This window comes from Somniosus microcephalus, chromosome 1 (assembly GCF_052327205.1).
Source record: "Somniosus microcephalus isolate GS21.2 chromosome 1, FLI_Smic_1.0, whole genome shotgun sequence".
Classification (NCBI taxonomy): Eukaryota; Metazoa; Chordata; class Chondrichthyes; order Squaliformes; family Somniosidae; genus Somniosus; species Somniosus microcephalus.
In genome coordinates this window covers 411,973,374-411,999,758 of record NC_140987.1, presented here as the reverse complement: position 1 = coordinate 411,999,758, position 26,385 = coordinate 411,973,374, and the positions used below count along the sequence as shown (strand labels likewise).

The 26,385-nt window shown below is 45.4% G+C and overlaps 1 protein-coding gene across 5 annotated transcripts in view; it reads right to left on the bottom strand.

Annotated features, from left to right (window-relative positions):
- The window catches only part of arhgef9a (Cdc42 guanine nucleotide exchange factor (GEF) 9a), a 327,654-nt gene that overhangs the window by 22,486 nt on the left and 278,783 nt on the right, over nucleotides 1–26,385 (bottom strand). For all 5 annotated transcript variants that reach the window (XM_085999087.1, XM_085999095.1, XM_085999121.1 and 2 more), the window contains one exon: nucleotides 14,573–14,816. In XM_085999087.1, the coding sequence (XP_085855213.1) occupies nucleotides 14,573–14,816 (244 nt within the window). The remainder of the gene's footprint in view (nucleotides 1–14,572; nucleotides 14,817–26,385) is intronic.

The window sequence follows — 26,385 nt, the reverse complement described above, 5'->3', positions numbered from 1 at the left end:
GGAAGCTCAGTGGCCATTGACAAGTGCATTCACTGAGAGCTGAGAGAAGCACATAAAAACTCCATTACTCCTCAAGAAAAGGCTCTTGCTGATTCCATTTCAGTATCACAACACTGAGGGATTGGCCCTCTGATCTCCACTTTACCTGACATCTACTACATCAGCATGGGTGCCGCTTATACTCTCTCACCTTGGTCCTCAGAATCGGTCGAAGATGAGCCCCACCACCAGCGGCAGAAGCCACACCAGCAGCAGCAACCACAACAGCAGCCTTCTCCTCAACAACCTGATCCTCCATAGGAGAGAGGGGGCACCACAGGGCTACAGCGCGCCAGAAGCAATACCCCCAACACAGGGTATAAAGGCAGAGGATGAGCTTCCTCAACATGACTGAGCAGCAGTGCTTCAGGAGGCTCTGGCTATCGCGCCAGTCATCGCAGAGATTTGAAACTTGCTGGAACAAGACCTGCTGCCCAGAGGTCCTGGTGGGCACTCCTTACCAGTGGCTGTGAAAGTCACCACCACCCTCAACATCTTCACCTCAGGCTCCTTCCAGGGATCTGCAGCAGACATTTGTGGGAACTCGCAGTCGACCACCCACAGATGCATCACACAGGTGACCAATGCCATGTTTCACAAGTCAGCCAATTATATCAACTTTGCCGCTGATGAAGCCAGTGTTACTGAGCGGGCGCTCGGCTTTGCGGCTCTGGCTGACTTCCCACAGGTGCAAGGTGTCATCAACTGCACACATGTGGCCATGAAGGCACCCCATCATCACCCAGGAGAGTTTGTGAACCGCAAGGGTTTCCACTCCCTCAATGTGCAGCTCGTCTGCAACCATAAAAAGATAATTATGCATGTATGCACCAGATTCCCTGGCAGCTGTCATGATTCTTTTGTGCTGTGCCAGTCCACCCTCCCTCAGCTCTTTGCACCTCCAAACAAATTTACCAGCTGGCTGCTTGGAGACAAGGGCTATCCACTGAAGATGTGGTTCATGACAATCTTGAGGACGCCAAGTACGGAGGCCGAGGAGCGTTATAATGAGCGCCACATGTCCACCAGATGTGTCATCAAGCAAGCAATAGGGATGCTGAAGATGCGCTTCAGATGCCTTGACAGATCTGGAGGAGCCCTTCAGTATGCACCAGCCAGGGTCTCCAGAATCATCGTCGTTTGCTGCACACTGCACAACACAGCGCAGCAACGAGGATTGGAGCTGCAGGAGGAGCAAAGCGCACAGCACACAGGCTCTTCAGAGTAGGAGGAGGAAGAACCTGAGGGGGAGATGGCTCCAGCAATGGTGCACATTGCTACCCAGGAGGCCAGGGATGGCCTCATCATAGCCAGATTTGCTTAACTTGCTCCAATGCACCCATATGGCTGCCACATGTTGTACTAAGATCCCCCCCGCTGCCCCCCCGCAACAACACCATAAAGCATCCCTCAATGATCAAGCCATTCCTCTCACTCAAACCCCCATTGCTCGAAGTTAAGTAACGTCTCACCATTCACTCCAAGTGACAAAGCCACTCCCAAGGTAGCAGGCAAATGGACAAGACCGGAAAGTGGTGCAAAGAAATACATTTATCTGTGTAATCAAAATAACTGAAAATTAACACTAACATTTTTTCATACACTCATGTGCATACTCTTATGCATCTACTTTTGTGCCTTTTTACTTTTCATAGTGCTTCTACGAGGTGCAACCCCTGTGGCTTCAGCAGAGGTAGAGGCAGGCTGCTCACTTCCCTGCTGCAACTGGTTAGACACTTTTGGAGGACGTCCTCTGGGTTTTGGAGACTGTGATGGCCCCGCCAAAGTCTGCTCCTCCTATAACTGTGCAGGGGCAGACTCGGCCATCGCGATCCAAGGAAGCATGTGGGGCTCTGACTGAGGGGGAGGCAACGGAGAAGTGAGAGCACTTTGATAAGAGCCCCCACTTCCACATCCCCTCTCACCATCATGGGCCACCCACACTTCCCTGCTAGCAAGGAGCCGAAGAGCACCGTGCTGCACAGCAGTGGGGTGATGAAGGCCGAAGTCTACGTTTATATCCCTCCTTGAGATGAAGTCTATGAACCTCTGCCATCTGCTGTCCACAGCTAGCATGTGCTCACGTGACTGGCACATTTGCTGCTCCATGCAGGTGGCCATCCTTTCCACGGAGGAGCACATCGTCACCATCATCTGTGACATGGTGGTGCTCATGTTGGAGATGGGCACCTTCATTCTCTGCACATTTGCAGACATGGCGGCTGCAAAAGCTGCCAGGGCCTCATGCAATTGTTGCTGCCCCTCCTAGATCACCCTCTTTCTCAATGGCCCCAAGGCTCTGCGTCTGCATGCAGTTCAGCAGAGCTTGGAGCATCCTGCGCCTTCCAGCAAGGAGTCTCCACTGCTGTCCCTGTCAACACCATCTACTCTTGCTCACCTGTGAAGTGTGAGACACCAGGTGACAACACTACTCTATGTCGCACAGGACCCACCGAGGTGTGCGTATCTGTGCTGGTGCTGGCGGTGCTTGGGTCTGCTGACTGTGCACCCTCAGAGAATGGAGCTTCCTCTGAGGAGTCGTCTTCCTCCTCTGGCTGAGCAGTGGGGGGGGGGACACTTGATGGACCTGTGGGAGAGTAAAGAGATGATTTAGAAGTGTTATAATAATAGGTAACGTTATGCACACGATGAAAATTCACTGACTGCTGACATCAGTCACCATATGAGTGACTGCTGTATGCCATGTGGCTGTATGATATGTAATTCTGTCACCAAGTTGCTGGGATGTCCCCCTCTCCCACCGCCAGCAGCTCTGCACTTCCCGATACCTCCAGTGCCCCCTCCTTTGCTGGAGTCCGTTGCATGAATACTGGAGGGCCATCTCTGGTTCTCTCCCTCTCCTGAGTGTTCTGGGCACTTTTCTCCTGCAAGGAGGAAAAGAAGAGAAGTTTGAGTGAGAGTGATGGAATAAGTGTAAGGAACGAATGGGTTACATCTGTAGAGGGCGACTATGAGGGAGTGGCATGGCATTGCTAAATGGCCTCCTTCTGTGTTGTTACTTGCTATGATTGCATTAGGATGAAGGTCAGTGTCAGTGGTGGTTAGTCAGATGGGGATGTGAGTATGTACATAGAGAGAGAGAGATGGGTGGACCAGCAAGGTATGTTGGTGTGAGGAATGATGTGCAGGAGTAGGCTTGGGAAGGCAGAGTGCTGGGGATGTGGTGACAGGCACATCAGGGAGAAAGTGAGTGTGGCATTGCACTCACCTTTCCTGACCTCATGAGATTATTGAATCATTTCCTGCACTGGATCCAGGTCCTCCTGACCACATCCCTGCTGCTGAACTCCTCTGCAATCTCCAACCAGGCCCTTTTGATGTCTTTGGGAGGTCTCTTGCGCCTACCTGCAGGGAACAGGACCTCCCTGCGTGCTGTCACTGCCTCCACCAGAATATTCATGGATGTATCAGTAAATCTGGTTGCATCCCTTTGCCTTTGAGTATCCATCATTTAAAGTTTGGAACAGTACTCAAACATTTCTATTTCATCTTGCACACTTCTCCAGCAATCTTCAAATAAGTTGCGTGCAAGGCTGCTTTAAATAGCGGTGCTGGAAGCGAGTCATCGATGAAGTCAGCAGACCTGCTCCATTTAATTGGGCTGGGAAAGGCACATGACTACTTTAAGTGGGGCCATTATGTTAAAGTCGCACGGAGCAACATGCTGAGCAAAGCATCACGTTCCCGACCTGCTACACGGCCCGCACACACCTGACCCGACTCCACGGTAAAAAGTCTGGCCTAAGAGGCTGGTGCAGCCACCAGAATCATTATTGAACATCCTATAGGCTACAGATGCTAAATGAATCAACACCTCACACTTCAGTTCCATCAAATTACCCGGTTACTTTACGAAGGTTATCTTGTATGCTGCATGTTATACCACTTTGCCATTCATGGGGCCTAAACCGTGGAGCAGGTGAAGGAGGAAGTCCACTAAGGCTGCAAGGATACTGACAATGATTCTGAAGATAACCCTGCTGAATCAGCTTTGCAGCCAGGATAGGTAGTATACCAGGTTCTCATAGATAAGTCTGTGTTGACCAATTCACTAACAGCCCTGTCCACATGTGCACAATGCTCTGGACTAATGCACCAACCCAAAATTGTCCTCTGTGCTGCATCAACTATCTTGGTTGCCCATCCATTGATCTGATACTACCTTATTCTGCACTATCAGGAGTAAACTCTCTCAAACAAGTTGAAACAAAGTGCAATTGAATAACCTGTAGGCGATCAGTGCATGTATCTTTACTATGTTTTTCCACATTGCTTCCCCTAGGTGAAAATGCATGAAGTGTGTGTTCTAGAATCTAGCCTTGTGTCCCTTCCAGGCAGTTCAACAGTGAGAGGAAAAGTGAGTTGGCTGCCTTTGGTATGTTAGTGTTAGTGTTTTGAGATTGAAGTGGTGTTGTACCTCCTTGTGCATGGTCATGAGGTGGTCCTGCAACTGGTTCTACCACATCCAATGATGGCTGGCTTTGCCACTTTCTAGCAAATTTTCTGACAGGGGCGTTGCCTTGACAGATTTATACCGACTCTATTCATGTATGTCGCTGCTGCTGGGCACTCACTGAGTACGCCCAGTGACCTGCATGGGTTGCAATAAGAGCATAAGAACATAAGAATATAAGAAATAGGAGCAGGAATAGGCCACTTGGCCCCTCGAGCCTGCCCCGCCATTCAATAAGATCATGGCTGATCTTGGGCTCAAAGCCACTTCCCAGCCCGCTCCCCATAATCCTTCACTCCCTTATCTTGCAAAAATCTGTCTATCTCCACCTTAAATGTATTCAATGACCCAGCCTCCACGGCTCTCTGGGGCAGAGAATTCCACAGATTTACGACCCTCTGTGAGAAGAAATTCCTCCTCATCTCAGTTCTAAAAGGGCGACCCTTTATTCTGAAACTGTGCCCCCGAGTTCTAGATTTCCCCACGAGGGGACACATCCTCCCTGCATCTACCCTGTCAAACCCCCTCAGTATCTTATATGTTTCAATAAGATTACCTCTCATTCTTCTAAATTCCAATGAGTATAGGCCCAACCTGCTCAACCTTTCTTCATAAGTAAACCCCCTCATCTCTGGAATTAACCTAGTGAGTCGTCTCTGAACTGCCTCCAATGCAAGTATATCCTTCCTTAAATAAGGAGACCAAAACTGTATGCAGTACTCAAGGTGTGGTCTCACCAATACCTTGTACAGTTGTAGCAGGACGTCCCTGCTTTTATACTCCAACCCCCTTGCAATGAGGTTTGTGAAGTCCTGTGCAATGGCATCTCAATCTAATCACCCAACATGCTAAAATGATGTGCATTCGAGCCCGAAGCCACCATATCTACAGTATAGGAGATACTGTGTGAAGACCTCAGTCACTGATGGCTCAGCTGCAGAAGCCCATGGAGTTGCCATGCTCTTCATGGTGATATGCAGTACCAATAAACTGTGCTGCATGATTGCACAGATGTGATTAGTGAACTCCTCTTCAGTCAATGACAAACCTCGCAGTGTATTTTGCACAGTCTCAACTGCCTGCAGAACGTGACCGTGCTCAGATAGCAACCTTCTTTTATATGTAGACCCCATGAACTACTAGGCTTTGCGGTTGCAGCAGGTTCCTGCACCTTTACTGACACCATCACACAATCCTGCTCAAGCATACCGTGTGATTCATCTAGCACTGACTCTTCAAGTTGACTATTCCCTCGGGATGGATGTACCTGTGTGGTGCTTGAAAAAAGTATAATGAGTGACCCATAGCACTGTAAGCTAGCTTCTTCCACTTCAATGAGAGCTTGAGCTGGTGCTTGGGGGGCATCTATAGAAACAGAAGATATGTTTGAATGCTGGCTCAATTACATACGTTTGCACGCTGCTTGCATGGCAATGTGGTGGTACTTGAGTGTATGGCTGTGTGGGAGTGAATGAATGAGTGAGTGAGTAAGTAGGAGAGAAAAAAATTAGCAGGCAATGGATAGTATTAGCTCTGAGTTTGGGAGACTTTACCCTACTCCACTTCCTCAGTGCTGTCAGTCCCTACAATTTCCAGCATTGTTTCTTTAAAGTGACTCAGTTTTGAAATTGCACGACCTTTTCCTGTGTGGGTTTGCTTCTTCCTGTTATGTCCTGTCTTGTCCAGCAGGCAGAGAAGTAGTGTTGAGATGCTGGGTGTTTGAAGAGCAAATACAGTGAGATGCGAGTGTCCATCTGGCATCCCAACATTGTGTAAGTCAATGAGCAAGCATCATCCACCTAGCTTGCTTGGAAGATTGTTTGCAGTGGACACACAATTCAGTTTTAAGAGCAGCAATAGCTTCAGTTTTAAGTTTCAGCTGGGTAATAAGCTTGCTGCAGCATGGGCATGCATGTTAAGCTTTGAAACAGCTACAAGGTTGTCTGAGTGCTTTGAATGCACTGCAGTCAAAGTGCACCAGGTTGAGAGGCAACACTTTAAGGTACGCATACGTTGCTCATCTACTTGGTATAGGGAATTGCTAGGTAGCATAGGCGTGGCAAATTTTCTCTTGAGAAACATCTTTCTCCTCTACTCTCAGATCTGCTGTTTGTTGGACACTGCATTCACCCTTTCTGCCACCTCTTCCGACACAGACTGAATACTGTCATGTAAGGAGGGTGCTTGGAGTGCCAAACAGAACAACCCTCCATTCGCCACTTCCTGAAGCAGCAGCTCCACAGCTGCATCCATGAAGCAGGATGTTCATGACTGTTGTTGCTCCATATTTCAAGAGAACGTCGGGCTCAGATGAATTTTTCATTGGTTAAAAAAACCACCCCTTTAAATGACTGCTGTGCTGTGCCAGACATTCCTGCTATTCCTCTTGGCATCACTGTGCGAGCTCCCAGCAAGAGCTCCAATCCAGGTCAGGAGATTGCCTTGAATATGTAATTAGGATTGACTTCAAAACATCTGGTTGGCTGTGTGCAATATGTATAAGCACAAAACAAACTGCTTGGCATTTACATGGCAGAGGTATCAACTTCAAAGAATTGGGCTTGATATCATATACTGTACACATTAGGTAAAACTTTTAACTGAAAATATGTCTAATGAGATCATTCAGTAATAAAAAGTAGCACTTCAGTGTCTTACCATCTATCTTTTTTACAGTACTATGAGGTGAAAATTCCACTGCACTGGTTCCTGCTCTTGGCATACATTGGGAACATATATCAGGAAATCGCAGATGCCCAGCCTATGAATTTGTGTCCATTTAAGGAGTCAAGAGCTGGCACAGCTGTTGTGTCTCCTTGTGTTCTTATACTATAAATAATACAGACACTTTCAACTCATTTTAGTTACTGCTTTTACTAGCTGTATTCTTGCCTTGTTACAGTGCTGCCGCATGGTGTGGAGTGATACAAGATGTCCGACGCTGCACTGTGCACTGCCCGTGCACAGTGTGCCACATAGCAATATAACTACACCATACCAAAGTAGTTCCATACCAAAGTAGTTCCATTTAACGATGTGATACTATAACAATGTAACATCCCTCTTTCTCAAAAAACTAAAACATGAAATTTAACAATTTAAATTAACAAATATTATATCTAAACTATTATCACCTACAAAGAATCGTGAGTTTTTTTTTATTCGCGATATCGCTCAGGTGGTTGGATGTTGTCCCTCCATCTTGTGGATTTGGTGGTGACCATTCCTCTCTGTGGTGTTTTGGTGTGTTCCGCTCTCGTTGTTGTTGTTGCTGTCGCCTTTGGAGTTGGAGTGTGCATGCTCGTGGTTGTTTGATTTGTAGCGCTTGTTTCTGGTGTTGTACTGCTTGTGGTAGCTGGTGTTGTCAATGTTGCTGATGTTGTCTGCTGCTTATCCAGTTCAGGTGAAGGTCTGATGTGGAGTCTGTTCCGTCTGTATTGGTTACCAGGTTCAGTCTCTACAAAGTAGGATCTTGGAGTATCAGCTTTTCCAATGACCTTAGCTGGATTCCAGGTTTTCAACACTGGGTCTTGCACATGCACTGATTGTCCATTCAGCAATTCTGGTAGCGTCTTTGCATGTTTATCGTAATGTTTGCTTCCTACGATTTGTGCTTCTGCCAGCTTTTGTCTGAAATCCTTCTGGTCCTGGGGAGGATGTATTTTTGCTGGTAGTGTAGTCTTAAACTTCCTCCCATTCAGCAATTCCGCAGGTGATTTCATGTCTGCTTTCAGTGGTGTTGATCTGAGTGATAGGAGGGCAAGGTTTTGGTCTTCCCCCAGATCACTACTTTTGATGAGAGTTCTCTTGACAGTCTGGATCTGTCTTTCGATGAACCCGTGTCCCCTTGGGAAACGTGGGGATGAGGTTACTATTTTGAACCCATACTTTTCTGCCAGAGCTCTGAATTCACTCGATGTGAACTGGGTTCCATTGTCACAGATTACCTTTTCCGGGATTCCTTGTTCAGCAAACAAGCTCTTTGCAATCCTGGTGGTAGTTGTGGCTCTCAAGTCTTTCATCCTTCTCACAAAAGGAAACTTGGAATAGTAATCTGCCACTATGAGATACCATTCTTGATTGCACATGAAGAGATCTGCCCCAACAGTGTGCCATGGTCTTGAAGGTATTTCACTCGGTATCATCTCCTCTTTCTGTTGTGCATTTCTGTATTTCTGGCATATACCACATGCAGAGACCATCTGTTCGATATTTTTGTCCATGCCTATCCAGTATACAGCTGATCTGGCTCTCAGCTTGCATTTCTCCATTCCCATGTGGCCTTCATGTATGAGATGGAGAAGTTGTGTCTGCATCGTCTTTGGCACGATGATCCTCGATCCAGCAAGGAGAATACCGTCTTCTACTGCAATATCGTCTTTAATCGTCCAGTATTGACGAATTGTCGCCTGTACCTGCTGGATTCTCTCCGGCCACCCCTGTATTACTTGGTGTGTGAGTAGTTGCAACTCCTCATCTTTGCTAGTCTCATCTCTGATTTGACTGAGCTTTGTAGGGGTAACATTCACTAGGTGGTGGATTTTTACTGTTAGGCCCTCCACCTCGTGTTTCTCATATGGTGACAATCGAGACAACGCATCTGCTAGCACCATTTCCTTTCCTGGCTTATATTTAAGCGTGAAGTCATAGCTTTGGATCCTTAGAAGTAGTCTTTGCAGTCTTGCAGGCGCTTTGCACAGATTCTTCTTATAGATCTGTTCTAGTGGACGATGGTCACTCTCTATTGTAAATCACCTGCCACATAGGTATGTATGGAATTTCTCCCATCCGTACACTACTGCTAATAGTTCTCTTTCTATGTTGGCGTATCTCATCTCGGCTGACATCAAGGCCTTTGATGCGAAAGCTATCGGCTTTCCTTCCTGCACCAGAGCTGCCCCTAGTCCTCTGGTAGAAGTGTCTACTTGCAGAGTGACTGGTTTTCTTCTGTCATAATATGACAGACTTGTTTCTTTGCACAACAGTTCTTTAAGTTGTTTGAAATTCCTTTCGTGTGATTCAGACCACTGGTATTCGGCGTCTTCTTTCAATAGCTCTCTGAGATTTGTTGTATGTTCCGACATGTGTGGGATGAAAGAACTCATGTATTGGACCAAGCCGAGGTAACTCCTCAGCTCTTTCTTGTCTTTGGGTGGTTTCATTTCAGCAATTGTCGCAATCTTCTCTGGATTTGGCTTGACTCCCTCTGGTGTATAAATCATACCGAAGATTTGGCATTCCTTGACTTTAACTATGCACTTATCTGCATTTAACTTGATGCCAGCCTTCCTGGTACTCTCCATGGCCTCATGTAGGTGCATGTCATGGTCTCTTTCATCTGCTCCATAGATCTGAATATCATCAGCTATTCCTATAGCTCCTTCACAGCCTCTGTATGTCTCGTCTATTTTCTGTTGAAAGATATCTTGACTGACCTTTAGCCCGAATGGTAGCCGCAGGAATTTGTAACGCCCAAATGGTGTGTTGAATGTTGTCAGTGTTGTTGATTCCTCATCCAATTTCACGTTCCAATATCCATTTCTAGCATCTAGTTTTGAGAAAACCTTGGCTCCTGCCAGTGATGGCGTAATCTCCTCTAGCGTTGGAGTGGGATAGTGGTCCCTCTTTATCACCTGGTTTAGATCTTTGGGGTCCAAACATATTCTGAGATGCCCGTTTGGCTTTTCTCGTACCACAATTGAGTTTACCCAGTCTGTGGGTTCAGTGACCTTTACGATCACTCCCTTTTCTTCCATCTCCTTTAGCTCTCTTTCAAGCTTTGTCTTCAGCTCGATGGGTACTTTTCGTGGAGCATGAATAACGGGCTTTACCTCTGGATCGATGGTGATGTGGTATTGGAAATCTCCGAAACATCCCACTGTATCAAGTCTATCAAGTCTTTTTTACTCTTGATTTGTGGGCGGTTCTCCAGTGGGGTGTTGCTGTCTATCTTCAGTGGCATTTCTGTCAGCTCGTGATGCACTGAGATCAATCTCAACTTCTCGCAGCTGTTTAATCTCAGGATCACTGGCCCCTCAAGTGTCGGTGACATAGAACATGCAGTTGATGATCTTTCTTTTATGTGTCCCTTTGATAAAGGTTATTCCGAGTTGTTTAATCTCACTCCCCCCGTATGCTGTCAGCGTGACATTACTTGCCTTTAAACAACCATTTTCCGGGTAGCCATCTTCTCTCAGGTTTTCGGGAAAGATCTGCTGGTACAGTCTCAATGGGAGAATGTTGCTCTGAGCCCCTGTGTCCAGCTTCAACTTTAAGTTGATGGTTTTGGGCTGACCTTTGACCTTTTTTTTGATTTGGATGATGGTGTGCAATTCTCTCCTCGGAGTATTTTCCGCTCTGGACATCTCGTGAAGCTGTATCTTTATGGTTTCGATGTTTAGTGCATTGTCGTGATCATCATCATCATCCTGCTCATCCATGGCATGGATATTGTGTTTCTTTCTCTGGTTCTGCTGTCCGCCTTTGTTTTTGATGTATGTTCCTTCTTTCTTCATTCTACACCTCTTTTTCCAGTGGTTTAGTTTGCCACATGCATTGCAGCTTGTTCCATATGCTGGGCATTTCCTCTTGTCTGTGTAATCGTGCGGTCTTCCACAATTTCTGCACATGTTTCCCCCATTGTCATGTGCATGTCTTTGTGTGTTGTACTTTTCTCTCACTGCATCCACTCTGTTGTCCGTCTCAGAAGCCATCCGCATGTCAGCCGTTTGAGAAATCAGCGTTTTCATTTGCTGCTACATGGCTTCATGAGCTCTCGCAGTATCTACAGCCTCTGTTATTCCGAGCTTTTCTTTTCCTATCAGGGCTTTTTGTACCTCTACATGCGCTGACCCCCATATTAGCTGGTCCACAAGCCGTTCTTCCATTTCCTTAAATTTACACTTGCTGGCTTCATTTCTCAGCCTTGTCAGGAAATTGTCAGCTGTTTCACCGGGTTCCTGTCTTAGACTCTGGAATTTGTATCTGTGTATACGGTGATTGGATTTAGGCTCTAGATGGTTGTTGAATTTATCATAATTGTCGCAGGGTTTTCCTTTTCCTCTTCAGTCAAACTCCAGCTATTATACAAATCTAGACCTTTTTCTCCTGTCCACAACAGAATGTAACTAACCTTTTCCTCGTTGGTAGTGCCCTTCAGGAAGCTTTTGAATGTAAGCTCACATTTCTGTTTGAACTTGTGGAATGCTTCTACTATATCGTCGGCTTCCCAGTTCATGAGGGGTTGCATTTGCACAGTCATCATTTTAGTTTCCCGTACGATTCACTCTCAAATCACCGCAGACATCGGCACTCACAATCAGCTCATAAAATCACTTTTTGTCTTATTCGTAGTTCGTATAGCACAATTTTGTACTCACTTATACCGCTGCCACCATGTTGTGTCTCCTTGTGTTCGTATACTATAAATAATACAGACACTTTTAGCTCATTTTAGTTACTGCTTTTACTAGTATTCTTGCCTTGTTTCTATGCTGCCGCATGGTGCGGAGTGATACAAGATGTCCGATGCTGCACTGTGCACTGCCCGTGCACAGTGTGCCACATAGCAATATAACTACACCATACCAAAGTAGTTCCATACCAAAGTAATTCCATTTAACGATGTGGTACTATAACAATGTAACAACAGCAGAGTTTTTATCCCTATATATTCAAAATGTTATTGCACAGTACATTCCTCTCAATTGACATGTGAGAAGCCAAACAAAAAAGTCATGTGATAAAAGATTTTTTCACACTTCTCAGCCAGACAAGATGACATCTACTGTAGTAATAATATTTGCATTTATATAGCACCTTTTTACGTAGGCAAACGTGGCAACCATTCTGTGCTATTAATTTCCCACAAACAACAATGAGATGAGTAACCGGTTAAACTGTTTTTGGTGGTATTGGTTGCAGGAGAAATATTGGTCTTGAGCCTGGGAAAGCTTCCTGCTTTTCTTTGAATAGAGCCATAGGATCTTTAGTGTCAACCTGAGTCACCAAAACAAGCAAAACAGCACCTCCAACAATGCAGTGCTCCCTCATTGCTGCACTGGAGTGTCAGATTATCTACTCAATCTCTGGTGTTCAGACGCAAAACCTTCTGATCCAGAGTGAGAAGACTATCAACTGAGCCAATATACATGTTCAATTCCAGGTCTGTACTGAGTTAGCTGATCTGAGCTAAGGCAGGAGTTCCAGCACAATAGGAGTTCAGGTAGGAAAAGAAAAAATAAGCCTGGGTTCCTGATCATGATTGCTATCTAATGACTCTGTGTATGCAGGTGTCAGGTAAGGACAGGATTGGATTCAACTGTCATGCTTTCATGATGGATGAAAAGTAAGTATGGAATCCACTACATCAGAAACAACGGACACTTCACTGAAAATTGTGCATCTGTCAATTCACTTCGAATCCACATCCTCCAGCACCAGCAGAAGGCAACAACCTCTGCTCTCTCAATTTGACTTTAGCCTCCACACAATAATCCAGGTGAATGTGCATATCAACATATAATATAACAATATAAGCAAAAACTTCCAGGAATGCAGTCATAGAATCTGACAGGACCAATGTTCAAAAGAATGGAGCACCATCAACACACTAATGGTGTCAAGCAACAAGAAACAACAGTCTTGAAATTACACCATTTGAAGAGTAGTATACCGTGCTTAAACTATTCATATTAAATTCCTTTTTTGCTATTGCTATGGAAATATTAACCCATTTATCATATAATCTTTGCACAGCATACTTTCAGGGCCAACTTGTGAGCATCATTCAGTCCTTTCACTATATCGCCACCCAATTGAAGAGATCTGACCAAACCATCAATCTATTGGATTGGGAAGTCCTGATTCCATTAAAGGCACTATATAATTGCAAGTTCTTTCTTTCAAACTTCTATGTGCAACACTGATCGTTTAATAAACTCTCTATTAGAGTTACCTGTTTTGCATTGTTATCAAGCACAATGGCACAAGGCATTGCTCCAATAACTTTAATAAAACACAACGGAGCTGAAAATCTACACAGGGGGTGCATGCTGGCATAAGTGCCCGGTTTGCAGGATCAGGAGGAAGTCCTTTAATAACCATGCCACTGGCAGGCATTCACACCACTAGGGTCACATCTACGGTGCGCACCTGCCGAAGCGGCTGTAATCCCAGCCTGGACTCCCAGTAGGCCCTACTTCCATTGGTGGTAGGCATGCTACTCCTGGTACTTTAGCCCGCCAGGGACACAAGAACTCCCGTCATTGGGAACTCCCCCAGCCCTTACGTCAATGGCCTTGTTTGAGGTTCTGCCCGCAACAGGCCATCCCGAAATCCCTGACATAAGGCTAGGACCCGACGTATCCAGACCCCAGTCTAACTTCCAGCCCTCATAATGCACTTCTATTGAAGTTACAGCAGGGAGTATGCTAGAACGGGTGCAATCTTTCAACCACAAGTAACCCATACATTAAAAAAATTGGGGGAGAATTACAAGGCACTTTTATGTTGATAATATGCAGAAGCACAACACTTCTGTCTCTTATCACATCTGACAATGGTAAAGAAGACAAATTTTGAGCCTTTGATACCCTCTGGGATCTATCTTCTCTTGGTTTGATTGAGTTGCTGTTTGAAGTAATGGAAAATGGCATCCTTTCCTACCAATGAAGCCTATAATTATCAACAGCACCATGGTAAATTAAAAAGGGGAGAGCAGCACTTGAAAATTGTGGGGTTTTCCATAACCACCGGTCTCCCAGTGTCCCACAATCAATCTAAAACACCTATGAACAGAAAACCACTCCCAGAGCTCAGAATTTAGACTTTACTTTTGCAGTTTATGATGACTATTTCAACTTAGTTAGTCCTTATAATCTGCTCCCACCCACCCAGAATCATTCATTTTCTTCACCGATACAACTATTGGGCTATAAAGAGAGCTGCTCTGCACAATTTCAGCAAACTCAAATGGTTCTTAGTCTGTTATTACTATAAATATGACATTACGTAGCACAACTCTTTTGGCAGGGAAAGAGAAATAACAAATGATCTTGCCTATCTTTTCATCTTCTTGGACCATCTTCCTCTCTTCATGAAGTGCTCGCAACCATCTTTGCTTCTCCTCTGGCTTCTTTACACAGAATAAGTGCACTTCCTCTGTTTCCTTGTTCTTAAGTTTGAAGGCATTCTTGGCGTTAACATTAAATTCGTCATCTCTCCCATCACCAACATCATTCACTTCATACTTGTCCATATCAATTCTGCATTTGTAGTAAAGTATGTCCCGTCGTATTAAATCCTTGAGGAAAGAAATTAAGAAACAACAAGTGTTAGAACAGGAAGCATAGCGCAGATCCACTACTGAAAAGCATTGATGATTATTGGGAGAAGTGATTTGTTATTGCTCAGAAACCATTAGTTTCACTACCGCTGGGAATTTTTATGCAAAAATGTGGCACCAAATCATGCTACATAGTAATTCATGGGATTTGTTGCAGGATGTTATGCTATACCAAATAATTTGCCTTAATGAGAGTCTAATTTTTTTTTTAAATTGGAGGTGATAGGCCACGGCCCACAGTGCAGGACAGCACTGTGTAGGGGCACAGTAGTGTAGAGTGTAATAAAAACAGAAAATGCTGGAAATACTCAGTAGGTCAGGCAGCATCTGTGGAGAGAGAAACAGAGTTAACGTTTCAGGTCGATGACCCTTCGTCAGAACTGGAAAAAGTTGGAGATGGAACAGGTTTTTAAGCAAGTGTAGGGACAGGGAAAGGGGGAGGGGAGGAAAGAACAAAAGGGAAGGTCTGTGATAGGATGGAAGGCAGGAGAGATTAAGAGACAAAAGGGATGATGGTGCAAGGCAAAAGGAGATGGTAATGGAACAAGTTAAGAGTCGGAGACAGTTGCTGAGGAAAGATATGTGGCTGTGAAAGCGAGTTTTGGTAGATACCTGATCAAACACGAGAAGGGAAACAGAAAGCAATGAAGATGAACAAGGTAAAAGGGACAAACGGAAATCCCGTCGGAGAGAAGAGCAGAGCTTCTTCAAGGTGGGCATTCTTAGAAGAGAAGTGGCAGTGAATTAAACACTAATACAAAAGCAAATACTGCGGATGCTGGAAATCTGAAATAAAAACAGAAAATGCTGGAACTACTCAGCAGGTCAGGCAGCATCTGTGGAGAGAGAAACAGAGTTAACATTTCAGGTCGATGACCCTTCGTCAGAGCTGGAAAAAGCTGGAGATGGGAACAGGTTTTTAAGCAAGTGCAGGGGCAGAGAAAGGGGGGAGGGGAAGGAAAGAACAAAAGGGAAGGTCTGTGATAGGATGGAAGGTGCGAGAGATTAAGGCCTAGAAATTCAGTTGGCTGCGCCAGCTGTTAGCGCCTTAGGAGGAGTAGATCTCGAGCGCTAGGCGCTTAGCGCCCGGGTGCAGCGCGATCTGTGCCTCGCCCCAACTTCAGTAGACATTTAGCGCCGGCGCAAAGTCATTGCACGCGCTCATCTGCGCGCGCAGATCATGACGTCATTTCATCGTGCAACGCCCTTTGTGCGCCCGGAACCGGAACTTCACTCGCGCCGCCCCATTGTGCGGCGGGCGGCCCGAACGACTGTGAATTGGAACGGTACACAGCCGAGGCAGGCCGCGGGGAGCGCAAATTAAAGGGCACTCCTGCAGTAGAAAAGGCAGCCGTTTTGCAACGGAGGAGGAGGAGGAGGATCCCCAGAAACACAAATACACTAGTCTCGGCCTGTCAAAAAAACAAATCCACCCTCCCCCTTTAAGAGCTCGTGTCTACCGGCAATCAGCAGCTCGCCGCACCTGCCCTGCGCCCAACTTCCGGTGTTAGCGCCCCGGCCTGCCGGCTTAGCGCCTAATGATAGTCGTGCATCGCCTGTTTTAGCGCAGCAGCAACCTCTTAGGACGATGCAACTGAATATCGGTGAAGGGGGCTCGACTTTGCGCCGGACGCAAACTTTAGCGGCCGCCCGACTTTACCGCCCCAAAAGTGGCTATACTGAATTTCTAGGCCAAAGAGTGTAGAGTGTATGTTACTGGACTAGTAATCCAGAGAATAGGAGTTCAAACCCAACCATAGCAGTTTGAGAATTTGAATTCAGTTTAAAAAGTCTAAAAATAAAAAGCTGTTACCTGTAAAAGTGCCCTGTAAAATTTTCATTAAAACCCAGCTGATTCACTAATGTCCTTTAAGGATAGAAATCTGTCGTCCTTATCCGGTCTGGCTTACACGTGACTCCAGTGCCATACCAACATGACTGACTCTTAACTACCCTCAGGAGTGGTCTAGCATGCCACTCAGTTGCATCAAATCGCTAACAAGAACGATGCTCACCACCGCCTTGCCAGCGATGCCCACATACCGAGAATGAGTCATTTTTAAAAAGCACCAATGGCAAAAAGGGTAGAAGAGAAGATGAAGTAAATAGTGATGGCAGGCTTGGGTTTTTAAAGCTTGATCATTGCAGGAGCTGTCTACTTATCCAGGTTTAAAAAAAATAAAATAATTGCAATCTGTCTATAATGTCATCCAAGCTAGAGGTTGCACCATTGATTTGGCACTGAAAAATTCAAGGCTCTTTGCAAGTTAACTGCAATGTCAAGCATTTACTGTAACATAGAATAATATCAATTTTCATTTTCCACAGTCTTAATTCTGAGGATGATATGGCATTTAAGTTAATAACCAATTCCCATGCAGGCCCACAAATAAATCAATAAGTAGGAAGGCTTCCTTTGTGAGCTATGTGTAATAAAGTTGTTCTTTATAAATGGGATTATAATTTCATTACACACAGTGTATGCAGGAAATCTTCCCCAATTTTTAAACTGACCAGTGAATGTGCAAACTTTCTTTTAATTAAATTTTTTTTTTATATAGTTGTTCTCTGGTTACGATGCATTGCCTTCATAGCATACAGTGTGATAGGGAATGTGCCTTACAGAGCAGACTGAAGAAGAGCTGGTCAATAGGTTTCAGACAACGCCAATTGTGTGGAGTGTACACAAGAAAATGTTGAAAATCACATAACGCAAACCCAAACACCAGTGAGAAATCCTGGAATCCACGTAATTTGATTCACTTAGTCACAGTAAACCATTGGCCCTGGAAATGGGTGTCCTGCTGAATCAATGTGCAGCACCTTCGACTTGGGTGGCGTGGGAATAAAACTGCCCCTGTCGGATCATCTGCCCGTTGCACATCCCACCCGATTTTCCTTTCCATTGACTCTTACCAATGTCTGGCTTTTTTTAAATTGACAGGGGCAAGACTCTTGGTTCAGAGTACTGTGGTAGAAAACAGTAAAAGGCCAGGACACAAATGGAGAGAGAGAGGTAGTAAACAATGGATCTACCAACTACCCAACTTTGTTATGAGACTTGCCAGTATCTATGATACGCGATAGTATCCTATGCACTTCAAGATCAACTACTTGTTATGTCACCACAACTTTGAGAATTTTCAGAATTGAGGGGCTAAAGTTTGTTCCTCTCACAATGGGGTTAATTTTGACTTTTCACTGGCCACCCACTCCGGCGACGAAGAGGCCCCCGCGATTTTGAGGCCCCAGCCTTACTTAAATTTGGCAGGTGAGCTCCGGGATGGCAATGAGGTGTCCCGATGCAGTTCGCCTCAAGAGGCCTGAAGATTGGGCCATGACGGCCACCAGCAAGGTAAGGTGCGGGGGTGGAGGAAGTTCGCAATTGCAGAGAGTGGAGGTCTCGGGTCGGTAGCGGCCCAGATTATTTTTTGTGGACCCGGCTCTTAATTTGACACTTAAGTGTTCCTCCAGGGTTTGGCGGGCCTCTTCGGTTCCATCTCCTGTGGAACTGAACGAACGCTCAGGCCAATTCCAACCAAAAATGACAATCAGGGTACTATTTACATCATAGAACTCTGATTTCCATATTAACGGGGCCAATTGCTGGAAGTAGGTGGACACTTTGGGAACCTGGTAGTGAGCCCCTTTCAAAATGGAGCTGGCTGCATTGCCAATGTTAACGGGGCAGTAAGGCTACCGACCCCATTATGAGGCCTTCACGCCAGGCAGAGGCAGTGAAAATCAACCCCAATGTGCTTAAACTATGTGCTAATCAGTCGCTGGCAACTTAGCTCTTACAAATCAATATCTATGATCTGCCACTAAAAATATGGCCAAACTCCCTTTCCCTTCCTAATGGAAGGAAACACTAAAATGAAAAGCAAAATAAACATTTTGTTCCCAAGTCTCCCCCTTGAGTTATTGACTCCTGCTGTGGTGTGATCCCACAGGTCTACATGTGTGAACCTAAACAGGTGAATTTTAGCAGCTGATTCAATCATGAGACTATTTTTACTTAACATCCATTCATACTTTAAACCTGGCGCCCTCTGGTTTGTATGGCACAGAACTACATCAGGTAGTGCCTTGAATTTTTGGGCCATCAGGTCAATCTCTTTTCTTGCCCAATTTCTCCTCTCCTGAAGCTGCTGACTCGTTGCTGGGCTACAGTCCCATGGGCACACTTCAGTACCTAACCCGAGTGGCTATTCCTCATGTGTGGGCCTGGACAGACAGTGTTGGCAGGGCATTACAGTGCTGCATTATGCTAACATTATTCTGCAGAAGAGCTAGATTCACCTCTGATTATAAATTCAGTGTCACTGCTATAAATAGACTGTAATCACATCTACATAAAGAGTTCATAATCTCTCTTTATGCAGCCTCAAAGGCATGATTTAATAAACTCAACAAAAAAATCAAATGCACAGAATATTTTACGGTTAGAATATTAGACATTTATAAGTTTTTCTTCAATAAAAAGAAAAAAGGTTTCCCCCCTAAATTAACTGAAATTTGAATTATTTTTATTTTTAAACTCATTTATTTCTTATCTTGTTTTGTAAAATTTGTAAAATGAGTTGCATTTTGCCCTATTGAGATAACTCAGATACTATATTGTCAGTGAAACAGCACATTTCCAGTTGCTGGTGGGAATGCCAATTTAGTGCTAAATTAGGGATAGTTTTGTGCTGTGGGTTCATGCCCATTAAAAACTGGGTTGAAACTGCTCTGAATCATTTTGCATAAGACCCCTACACCTAAGAGGCAGAAGAGATTTCTTAAAGACAAGTCATGTTTGACAAATTTAATAAGAGTTTTTTGAAGAACTGATCAATTGGCTAGATAAAGGAATGTAGTAAATGTAGTGTATATGGGTTTTCAAAAGGCATTCGATAAGGCGTCTCACAAAAGGCTTGTTTGAAAGATTCAGGCATATGGTACAAGAGGAAATGTGGACAGAAAGTTGGTTGATGAAGAAAGAATTATGGTAAATGGGTGTTGCTTGGACTGGAGAAGTGTTGTACTTGGATATAGGGAGCACAATAAAACATTTGGGGAAGACACAAAAGTAGGAGGACAGCAAAAGACCTCAGGAAGACATAGACAGTTAGTGGGATGGGTAGCCAGGTGGCAGGTGCAAGTTAATGTGACTAAGTGTGAGGTAGTATATTTTGGGAGAAAAAACAAAGAATAGAACCATACACTTAATGGAAAGACACTGAAGGATGTGGATAAACAGAGAACTAGGGGTTCAAACACATAATTCACTGAAAGTACAAATGCAGGTAGATAAAGTCATTAAAAAAATCAACAGAATTTGGGGTTTTATAAGTAGGGGTGTAGAGTACAAGACTAAAGAAGTAATGATGCATTCATACAAAATATTGGTTTGGATACAGTTAGAGATTGTATGCAATTTTAAGTATTCCATTATCGAAAGGGCATGAAAGCCATATAGTGTTTAGCAATGTTTCCTTTAAGCTGCGTGGTCACGCAGTGCTTTGTAATTGCCGTGCAGCCGGCTCACCGGCTTTTAAATAGGAAAAACCGCACATGCGCAGTATTTTGAATGGGCCATGCAGTCACTTATAGGGCCGCACAACCAAAAAACAATTAAAGGCAACATTGGTGTAGATTTGCCAATGTAATGCTAGGGATGGGAAGCTATATTTATGATAAAGACTTAAGATAGGAACACAGGAATAAGAGTCAGCCATTCAGACCATCGTGCCTGTTCCACCATTCTATTAGATCATGGCTGATCTGTACCTTAACTGCATTTACCTGCCTTTGCTTCATAATCCTTGATAGCCTTACCTAACAAAAATCTACTGCTCTCAGTCTTAACAATTTGAATTGATCCAGCAGCTACAGCCTTCTGGGGGAGAATATTCCAGATTTTCACTATCCTTTGTGTGAAAAATTGCTTCCTTATTTCACTCTTAAATGGTGTAGATCTAATTCTGATTATGCCCCTTCTTCTGGATTCCCCACCAGAGGAAATAGTTTCTCGTTATCTACACCATCGAATCCCTTTATCACACTGTGACTAATTCCACTGGTGCAGAGAAGGCTAAGAGGGCACAGAATCTACACTGGGTCCATCATCAAGAGTGGCTCAGTAGCAGCAATACAGACCCAGCTGGCCGAGTTACGAAGGACATAACTGCTAGACTGGGGCCTGCGGCAGATGATGAGAGAACCAGCACAAGGGAAAAACCTACTTGACCTCGTCCTCACCAATCTACCTGTCGTAGATGCATCTGTCCATGATAGTAGTACTGTAGACGGCACAGTCTTTGTGGAGACAAAGTTTCATCTTCACACTGAGGACACCCTCCATTAAGTTGTGTGGCACTACCACCGTGCTAAATGGGATAGATTCAGAACAGATCTAGCAGCTCAAAACTGGGCTTCTATGAGGCGCTGTGGGCCATCAGCAGCAGCAGAACTGTATTTCACCACAATCTGTAACTTCATGGCCCAGCATATCCCTCACTCTACCATTACCATCAAGCCAGGGGACCAACCCTGGTTCAATAAGGAGTGTAGAAGAGCATTCCAGGAGCAGCACCAGGCATACCTAAAAATGAGGTGCCAACCTGGGGAAACATAGAAACATAGAAGTGAGGTGCAGGAGTAGGCCATTCGGCCCCTTGAGCCTGTTCCGCCATTTAATGAGATCATGGCTGATCATCCAATTTCAGTACCCTGTCCCTGCTTTCTCCCCATATCCCTTGATCCCTTTAGCCTTAAGAAATATATCTAACTCCTTCTTGAATATATTTAATAATTTGGCTTCAACTGCCTTCTGTGGTAGAGAATTCCACAGGTTCACCACTCTCTTGGTGAAGAAATTCCTCCTCATCTCAGTCCTAAATGGCTTACCCCTTATCCTTAGACTGTGACCCCTGGTTCTGGACTCCCCCACCATCGGGAACATCCTTCCTGCATCTAGTCTGTCTAGTCCTGTTAGAATTTTATAAGTTTGAATGAGATCCCCTCTCATTCTTCTAAACTCTAGCGAATATAAGCCTAATCGACCCAATCTCCCTTCATACGTCATTCCTGCCATCCCAGGTATCAGTCTGGTGAATCTTCGCTGCACTCCCTCCATGGCAAGAACATCCTTCCTCAGATAAGGTGATCAAAGCTGCACACAATACTCAAGGTGTGGTCTCACCAAGGCCCTGTACAACTGCAGCAAGACATCCTTGCTCCTGTACTCAAATCCTCTCGTTATGAAGGCCAACATACCATTTGCCTTCTTAACCGCCTGCTGCACCTGCATGCTTACCTTCAGTGACTGGTACACAAGGGCACCCAGGTCTCGTTGCACTTCCCCTTTTCCCAATCTATTGCCATTCAGATAATATTGTGTCTTCCTGTTTTTGCCACCAAAGTGGATAACCTTGCATTTATCCACATTATACTGCATCTGCCATGCATCTGCCCAATCACCCAACCTGTCCAAATCATACTGGAGTTTCTCTGCATCCTCCTCACAGCACACACACCCACCCAGCTTTGTGTCATCTGCAAACTTGGAGATATTACATCTAGTTCCCTCGTCTAGATCATTAATATATATTGTGAATAGCTGGGGTCCTAGCACCGATCCCTGCGGTACCCCACTAGTCACTGCCTGCCACTCAGAAAAAGACCGTTTATTCCAACTCTTTGCTTCCTGTCTGCCAACCAGTTCTCTATCCAAGTCAGTACCTTACCCCAATCCCATGTGCTTTAACTTTGCAGGCCAATCACTTATGCAGGACCTTATCGAAAGCCTTCTGAAAGTCCAAATACACCACATCCACTGGTTCTCCCTTATCTATTCTACCAGTTACAGCCTCAAAAAATTCCAGTAGATTAATCAAGCCTAGGAATCTAGCCTAGGAAGCTGCAACACAGGACTACATACATGCTAAACAGTGGAAGCAGCATGCCATAGACAGATTTAAGCGAAGCCACAACCAACAGATCAGATCAAAGCTCTGCAGTCCTACCACATCCAGTCATGAATGGTGGTGGACAATTAAACAACTAACGGGAGGAGGAGGCTCCATGAACATTCCCATCTTCAATAATGGTGAAGCCCAACACGAGAGTGCAAAAGACAAGGCTGAAGCATTTTTAACCATCTTCAGCCAGAAGTGCCAAGTAGGTCATCCATCTCAGCCTCCTCCTGAGGTCCCCACCATCACAGAAGTCAGTCTTCAGCCAATTCGATTCACATGATATCAAGAAACGGCTGACCACACTGGATACAGCAAAGGCTATGGGCCCCGTCAACATCCTGGCTGTAGTGCTGAAGACTTGTGCTCCAGAACTAGCCGTGCCTCTAGCCTAGCTGTTCCAGTACAGCTGCAACACTGGCATCTGAGGAAAGAGATTAAAAGAAATTTCTTTACAGAGGGTTGTTGGAGCATGGCTGGCAGTAATCCATTAACTGTTACCGCCATTATAACAACTATCCCTTCTCTAGGTTCTCCTCATTCTACAGAAGCTGCAACAGAACTCTTGGAGGAGAACACCCCTGAAGTCACTCTGATAATGATTCTCCTCAGCTGGTGCTGGCTTGATGCCTTGGCCCTATTGCAAGACCAGGCTATGCAGAATGTAGCCAATGACCGTGATTATGGGAGACTCGACGGGGTCAGTATTGAAGGAATCCCGCAGGTTTCTCCAGGCGCCTGAATCGCTGCTTCAGCAAACCGATATCTTGTTCCATTTCTGCCCTAGTGCTCCCATGGCTATCATTGTTACGCCTTTTGACTAAAGTCCGTGGCTGTTGGACGGGTTTTCATCAGCCATGGGAATAACAGTGTAGCCCTTGTCCCATAATAGCCATCCTTGGACCTGCAGCTCTTACTCAGGAAGTGCGGAGATGTTGGACTGATGCAGCATGAACATAGAGTACCATGCATACACCTACATCATTTGTAAACGATGGCCGTATGCCTACTGCACACTGAGAGAGTGGTGTTCTTTCCTGTTCATAACAGGTGCTGCCTTAATAAGCACATTGACATGAATCTTATCATTCATGTGGAAATGACTTATGAAATGATACTGGGCGGCCTGCTGGTGGTGCTGTCCAGGGAGAGTATAAATACTCGGGCATGGGCCCAGCTTGCTCAGGACATTCTTTAACAGGAACTAGTGAAGGACACAACTAGATCTCCATGTTGAAAAACAGTTGATTAAAGCCTTGTTTTAATACTTAGACCAAGTGCCTAGTAGTTTTCTTACGTTACACGAGTGCAGTGAAAAGCATCCTGGAATTGTGGGTACCCAGCAGTTGCTGCAAATCTCACTGCTCTGTCGTGTTGACTGATGGCGTACAAGGGGAACTTAATGTACTAGCTTGCCTTATTGAACAGAGCATCCATTCCTTGTTTTATGCAGGCACGTGCAGTCGACTGCCTAGCATGTGCCACGTCCCCCCACTGCAGCCTGCAGGGAACCTGAAGCAGAGAGTGACCAGCTGACACAGAAGCCTGTAGGTTCTCTTGCAAGCAGCTGTACAGCTCCGCCACGGTCTGCCAGGAGAATCTGAGTCTCCTTCCATATTAATCTTCGGTGAGCTCTATAAACCCCACCTGCAGACAAACCCCTTCCTATCTGGTGCTCAGGTGGCACCTTTTGCAGCTCCTGCATGTTCTCCTTGCTGCTGCTGCTGTTGGTGCTGTTCCTTTTCCTCCTCCTCTGCCCATAATTGGGAGGCAAAAATCACTCCCATGCCTCCTGTCCTCACTCGCCCTCCCTGAAGGCAAAGAGTAAATTCTGGCAAGGATTTTCAAATAGCCTGTCTGTTACATTCAGTACAGAAATCGCAAAGGTTTCACACCATGCAAATGAGATTTTCAGCGAAAGTACTCACAATTTTTGTCTGCAGGTTCTTCCCCATTTAAATTAGGTTCTATTTGCCGATTCTGTCCTTCACCGCCACTGGGCAGGCCAGGCCCACCGAACCCTCGGCACTACGTCAGTTTTAAGGAACTAAAATAATGGTGTGGAGATGCCGGTGTTGGACTGGGGTGGACAAATGTAAGAAGTCACACAACACCAGGTTATAGTCCAACAGTTTTATTTGAAATCACAAGCTTTCGGAGCGCTGCTCCTTCGTCAGGTGAAGTAAAATAACACTGGGGTCCGATTTGCATCATAGGATCTGGATTTGCATATGTTGATGAGCCTTCTGCTATTGACTCCAATGGGATGGAAAATTAGACCGGATATATAATGGGCAGACAATCCAATATCACCCATTTTAGCACTTTCCCCCCCAATTTTTTTGTGTGTTATAAAAATATTGGAGATAGGGGAGAAAGACTGCAGGCCAGTTGGAGGCAGGAGACCATGTGATGAAACCTCCAGGTATACATCCAATCAGAGTTGGCAACCCTGGCTCAGACTGGCTTTCCTTTTCTCCTTTACACAGATCAATATCACTACTGTCACCAGAGATTTACTGAAATCTTGGCTGCAGCATGTTGGTGTTATTATTGAGCTAACACTATGCCATAGGAACCTTTCAATAAATCACTGGTGGAACTATCAGGGTGGCAGTAGAGACACTGTTTCCTAAATTCATGCTGTACTTTGATCGCTGTAAAGCTGCATACATGATTGCTCCTCCTGACCCCACAAAATTCTTCTCGTCCGCTACCAGTCTTTCTGTGCCTACCGGGCTTGCCTCTACCCTCCTCCTTAAAGGCCCAATTCCAGCATGGATCTCCAGAGGAGCTGCCGAACTTCTCACCCCTCCCAATTGGCAAACTGCCCATCAGCACTGGCAGCATGACTGTAGTGTATGTGCCTTTAAGTCAGAACTACTTTTTACAGCTCCTGTATACTGTAGTACCGGTAGTGACCACACCGGTATATAAGCTGTGCGCATGCCTCTGTACCCCAATCTAGAGATTACCCTCCTCCAGTAAAGACCTGTTGTTTGTTAATGTACAGCATCCGTGTGATTATTTATCCACTGAACCACGGATCTAACAGTGGCGACGAGTGTCGATTCGAATCTACCTGCAACATAAAAAAAAATTAAAAAATAGTCGAGTCCAGGAACACGGGCGTCGACCGCGAGCAACCGCCCAGCAGTCAGGCAGAGATCCAACTTCGCTGGGGAGGCTGTGGAGAACCGGGCTTGGTTCCCCAGCCACAACGAGCAGTAATAGACCGACGACAGGTCCAGAGCAGACCCTTCCCAAGCAGCGGCGGCTGGAGCCGACCGACGGCAGAGAGAGAGCCGAGCAGCGTCGACGGGGTAAGAAAGAGGGTGAAGAGAGCAGGGCGCAGCCAGGGGTTGATCACCGAGTGGCGTCGAGGAAAAATACTGCAAACCGGAGAGAGAGAGGGTAAGAAACAGTCGGGTTCTAGACTGAGCGGCGTCGACAAAGATCAAGAGAAGAACGTGCAGAGCACAGCCAGGGATCACGGGCTGATCAGGGTCCGCGGGGCGAAGCAAGGGGAGATGCCATTGAGCCGCGGAGAAGCAGGGAGAGCGCGG